General features: G+C 45.5%; 1 protein-coding gene across 1 annotated transcript; it reads right to left on the reverse strand.

Moving 5' to 3' along the window:
- Positions 1–3,773: 3,773 nt before the first annotated feature.
- Pou3f2 (POU class 3 homeobox 2) lies at positions 3,774–5,701 on the reverse strand. The gene has a single exon (XM_042270934.2). The coding sequence runs from the start codon at positions 5,513–5,515 to the stop codon at positions 4,184–4,186; it is 1,332 nt and encodes a 443-aa protein (XP_042126868.2). The 5' UTR covers positions 5,516–5,701; the 3' UTR covers positions 3,774–4,183.
- Positions 5,702–6,079: the final 378 nt, after the last annotated feature.

Consider the following 6,079-nt stretch of genomic DNA (forward strand, 5'->3'; position numbering starts at 1 on the left):
TATATATGTAAATACATATATGTATATACATATATATAATAAGTCTAAAATGTGTCATGTTTTGAGCAAATGCAAATACTACATTTTGTCTTTAGGACAGAGATGGCTTCTCAGTACCTTACAATTGCCCCATAGATTTGTATTAGTGGCTCTGACTTTTTTTTTTTAAGTAGTTGGGCAATACATTATAAGACTGGCATGGAAGCCACTACAGCATCTTTTGGACCCAAATAGCCAACATGAGTTCAGAACATAGTGTGTCTGTTTAATACACGACGTTTCCCAGTCTGTCCTTATTTCTTGTGGCTAAGAACAAAAATGCCTTCTCAAGGTCCACCAAAGTGCCCTGCAGAGGGCAGATGCGGCTTGCTTTCTGCCTTCAGTGGAGGGATATTGACCCAGAACTCAAATCCATACCTAGCTTAAACATTTTACCCATCAGCATGTCTGCGGTCACAAAACACTTCTTCTTTCTGTCACTTCTTGTTCAGGCTATTGATAAGATCATTTAGCAGAATCTGTTTGGGACCCATGTAATATTGACTAGGAATTAGAAAGGATGATCAGAGGTAATAAGCCCAGAAACTACTTTCCTAAATGGACATTTATATTTTCAGTCAGTGTTCCAGGGAGGAGTTTAAATACACCAACAAACTTACAAACTAACCCAACACCGTTGGAACACCTCACTAACATTAAAAGCTATTTTGTTCGTTTGTTTGTTTTTTAAGTGCAGTGCTCTAACACTTGAAACAAACCATAAGTACTATGGCTTGAATCTCTTCAATACATTCTTTCCTTCCTCTTTAAATCTGAAGCCTGTTGTTGTTGCCTGATGAGAAAGAAACACTGTTGTAAAAACCTTTGCAAAAGTATCTTTCCGTGTAAATCTAAGATGAGAAATACATAGTATCTACTCTTAATCATTTTTGTAAACACATAAATGGCATTTTTGTTATTGAAAGCTTTTGTTAATTATGAAGAGTAATTTCTAGCTAAGCCTCACTTTTCTGAAGATCCCAAATTATCTAAGTACATTTGAGTAGAGCCTAAAGTTCATGTAGTGCCACTGATGCTATTGGCCAAGGTGCAGCTAACCTGGAAGGAAGGTATAGGGACATGGGCATGCATTTGCAAGGCAAATGTTTTTTGTTGGCCCTGGAAATGGTAAACGAATTGAAGCTCAAACCCAATGACTGCTTTGAATAAACGCTATAAGGCAGTGAAGGAAATATTTGGGACCCATGGTAGTGGTAGTTTCTGCAAAGAAAAGTCTGGACAGTAGTCTTCATAAAAAAAAATCAAGAAAATGTCTCTGGAAGTTAGAAACATGAAAGCTGGCAATATATGCATAAAATTTATTCCAAAACTTTATGAAGCATAAAGGAAGGGAAGTGTTTTATACACAGCTCAGCTCAGTAAGCATAAGGTCTAGGTAGGGCTTCTCTCCCTCTTAGAACTTGGCACTATCTTTAAAAATAAAATAAAGATATTTCAATAATTAGAACAAACTATGAAGGTATTGTGCATTTCTGTTTTATGTAATAATAAAATATTACTTTAACATAAATATATAAGGATCTCTGCGCTTTTATTTTCCCCACAAGCACAATCAAATGTACCAAAACAAAGCATTTTTTTAAAAAAGAAACTGAACAAAAAATGACATCCCATATAGATCTTGCTACCTACTCATTTAAAGCTACAGAAAACCAGTTTTCAGAACCTTTTGCTCCAAAAGAAATAAATATACATTGAGGCAGGCCACGTAAAATGATATGAAAATATATCCCTGGGTAGCATTAAAAAAGAAAAATAGACAAAGAAACATTTAAACTATTTCTGCATTTCAAAAGACAGATATTAAACATATATACATATGGTAAGGTTCAGTGGTAACTTTCAATTCTGTAAGCCCATGAAAGCAAGAGAAGCTGTAGACACATCCTTGGAACCGCAGCTTCTAACCTTACCTACTTGTAAGTGTCTGCAAATTCATTTCCTCCTTTTACCATTGGCTATTTGCCCTCCTCTGGATAGCTTCACTGAAGACTAGTCCCCACGCATCAGGGGCAAGCAGTGTGATATAACCTGAAATAGCTCCATGCCATCTCCTGTGACATTCATTGGGGGAAATGAAATACAGGCAAATAAATATGCCCATTATAAGTCACCATTTATCTTGCAAAAACATTGAAAATGAAACAACCACAGGTGTTTGAAAAGACAATCCTGGATAAAGCATATTTCCTAAAACCTTAACTACTGAGTGCAATGCTAATCTTATGTTGAACCATATTTTTATGGTAGTGAGAATTTAATTTTTAAAAATAAACATTTATCTAACACCTAACAAAGAAATAAAACCCCAAACATTTAAGGTTACTAAAAAAGTATTTTCCCTTTTAGCGCCCTTTTGTGCTGATAACTATTTAATTTTTTTTAACTGATCACAGTTTAGTGGTGTTAATTTTAATATAGTCATAACCTTTTTTGTTTTTGTTTTTTGGTTGTTTTTATTTTACCTATACCTTCCAGAATATTCTATTGTGTTGGGAGTAAACCATTTCCCATTGAGACAAGGTTTAAAAAAATGCACTAAAAAATTCTTAACAAAGGGGGAGGAAGGAAGTGTTGAAAATTCCCCCCTCATTTGTCCTCCTTAATGAAAGAGGGGGAGAACTCTGCCCAATCTGAACTGATAGTTTTCTGTAATAAATTATGGGGGAAGATGATGTAAGACCCAAAATATGACTTGATAAACAAATGAACTGTTGAAGACAAAACCTGCCTATCATATATATATATATGCTCACATATATGCACATGTATGTATATATATATGCATGTATGGTGTATGCATTTGTGTGCTAAGAAACACAGTCTATGCATATGTTATCAAGTTCCTGGGTTATTTTCTCTATGTTAAAAAAGAAAAAAGACCTAGTAGAGGGACAAAGTTTAACCACTGCTATCATCAAAACTAATCCCTTATAATTAAGTTATTGAACCCAAAAGCAGAGAACTACACAGTGTGTTTCCAAATTCTTTTCAGAGTTCCCAGTTTCTTTCTGTTGGACAACTCTAGCAATATATTTAACCTAGCATTTCTTCTGAGTTCTTTCACAACGGCCCTGCCTGATAAAATGAAGTGACCGGTCACTCACTATTGATTTTTCTTTTTCTTCTCTATCCAGAAATACTGCCTAAAAATGAAGTTTACTTTGTAGTTTACAAAAAGCAGTGCTCGACTCTTACATATATATTGCAAACAGTATTCCTGCCTTGCATAAAGCGGGCAAACGATACACATTTCCTGAATGCAAACATTTATTTATTTTATATAAAGCCAATCACTTCACTTGGGTGAAGAGCCATAAATGTTACACCAGGTCTGGGGGACTTGAAGAAAACCAAAGTTCACAAGCAATAAGAACGAGGGACATCAGAACACTAGAAAAGGAGGGTGGCCAAGAACTGGCTTCTGTCCTCTCCACTGGGTAAGGCAAAACAAAACTAAACAGGACGGTTTCAGAATTAGCAGTGGGTATTGAGAAAAAAAAATGTTGAACTTGTTCGTGTAAACTTCAATTTTCTTGCAGTGCAAATTTGTGTGGTTAAAATTTGCCTATGTTTAAAAAAGTGTATTTTTCCCTCTTTCCTGATGGGGACCCATGTTAAATAAACACAGCAGCACGTGTCAACTGTGAGCATTGGGAAGCTGCAGTTTTGTGTTTTGTATGGTTTGGTGGACTTCTTTTTCTTTTTGGTAATTTATTTAGTTTCTCCTCTCTCTCTCTCTCTCTCTCTCTCTCTCTCTCTCTCTCTCTCTCTCTCTCTCACACACACACACACACACACACACACACACACACACATTCACACACCACCCTTCTCTCTCACTAAGAGACATTCCACTTCCTTTTCTGGGTACTTGTTTGCAAAGGTCAAAACCCATCATTACACCTGCTACCTGTTATAGGACAGTCCAGTGTCTTCGTTCCTTCCTTTTCCCTTATTTTCACTATTTTTTTTTCCTTTTTTAAGGGACTGGGAAAATAATAATAAAAAAAAAAAAAAAAAAAAAAAAGATCAGAAGTTACAGGGGGAATAGAGGTCCCGGGAAGGACCGTGGACCGAAAGGGAGGGGGAGCCCCACGCTCTGCCCCTCCCCCTCTTGAGTTCACTGGACGGGCGTCTGCACCCCATGGTGTGGTGGCGTGTCCCTACTCCCCCCATACACATCCTCGGCGCCCGGCAGAGTCCCTCCGGGAGGGGTCATCCTTTTCTCTTTCTGTCTCCTGTTACAAAACCAAACTCTCACCACCTCCTTCTCCAGCTGTAAGCTGTCCGCGAGGGAGGTGATCTCCTGGGCCGAGGGCTTGGGGCATTTGAGGAAATGGCTCTCCAGAGCCCCCTTGACGCTCACCTCGATGGAGGTCCGCTTTTTCCGCTTGCGCCCTTGCGCTGCGATCTTGTCTATGCTGGTGGGGCTGCCCGAGGACGAGTCTGCCTCTTCCAACCACTTGTTCAACAAAGGCTTCAGCTTGCACATGTTCTTGAAGCTCAACTGCAGGGCCTCAAACCTGCAGATGGTGGTCTGCGAGAACACGTTGCCATATAGGGTGCCCAGCGCCAGCCCCACGTCTGCTTGAGTAAATCCTAGTTTGATCCGCCTCTGCTTGAACTGCTTGGCGAACTGCTCCAGGTCGTCTGAGGTCGGCGTGTCCTCGTCCGAGTGCGGGTCGTGGTGTGCGCCTGGGTGGCCCGGTGGGCCTTGTGGGGGAGGTGGCGGGGGCGGTTGCTGGTGAGGGTGAGAGTGCGGATGCGGGTGGTGGTCTGCATGATGCGGCTCGTCGTGGGCGTCCCGCAGGCCGTGGTGGTGCAGCCCAGCCGGCTGCCCTCCTGCGCCCAGCATGCCGTTCACCGTGAAGCTGGGCTGCGAGTAGAGCAAACCGCCGTTGGACGCTCCCATGGAGGGAGGGAGGTGAGCTGCAGCCGCCGCACTCCGCCATGCCCCGGGCCCGGGGTGGTGGTTGGCAGCGTGGTGCACCAGATGTGGCGGTCGCTGTTGTTGTTGTTGCTGCTGCTGCTGTTGCTGCTGCTGTTGCTGTTGCTGCTGCTGCTGTTGGTGCTGTTGCTGTAGCGCTCCCGGCCCGTGCAGCTCGTCGCCTCGGCCACCCTGCTGTACCACCACCGAGGGCTTGATGTCCGGCTGGCCTAGGGGGCTAGTGGACCACGGGGAGCCGTCGCCGCCTCCCCCGCCGCCGCCCCCGCCTCCTCCACCGCCGCCGCCGCCGCCGCCCCCGCCGCCGTGGGACAGCGCGGTGATCCACTGGTGAGCGTGGCTGAGCGGGTGCCCGTTGCTCTGCAGCGCGCCGTAGTCGCCCTGCACCAGGCTCTGCGCCTCGCGATAGCCCCCTGCGCCCTGCTGCATGCCGCCGGGCGGCTCGGCGTGCACGATGGAGGCGCTGGAGGTGAGCAGGCTGTAGTGGTTAGACGCTGCGGTCGCCATGACTCTCGGAGCCGGACTGGGTGCTCTGGTTAAAGGAGCCGCGCATTTGACAGTTACTTTTCTGCCTAGGGCTCTCTCTCCTTGCTCGCCCCGCTTCTCTCCCTCTCTCTCTTTCTCTTTCCCCTAGCGGGCAGCTCCGACGCCCGCTCCGACGCCTTCTGTTGCTGCTCCTGCTATTACTGCTGCCGCCGCGCTGCCTCCCGCCCGCCCGCCCTCGCTCTTTCTCCTCCTCTCCCTCCTCTCGCTCTCGCTCACTCTCTGACTCGCTGGGCGCTCCCCCCTCTCCCCGCGCTCTCAAGCTCTCTCCCGCTCTCTTGGCAGAGCCCGCTCGCAGCGGCACGCGCCTCGGCCCCGCCCCCTCCACCCCCTCCCATTGGCTCTGCGCCCTTTGATTTACGTGGATACCGCTAGCAACCTCCCAGGCCGGCGCCACTGATTGGTGCAGAGCTCCACCCCACCTCCTCTTCCCTCGGGCGCCCAGTCTTCTCAGCCCTTCCTCTGGCACCCCCCCCCCCCAGCCCAGCGATTCAGATTCTCTTAGTTCTCACCCCCCTCTCCTCCTCT

This window comes from Peromyscus maniculatus, chromosome 2 (genome assembly GCF_049852395.1).
Source record: "Peromyscus maniculatus bairdii isolate BWxNUB_F1_BW_parent chromosome 2, HU_Pman_BW_mat_3.1, whole genome shotgun sequence".
Classification (NCBI taxonomy): Eukaryota; Metazoa; Chordata; class Mammalia; order Rodentia; family Cricetidae; genus Peromyscus; species Peromyscus maniculatus.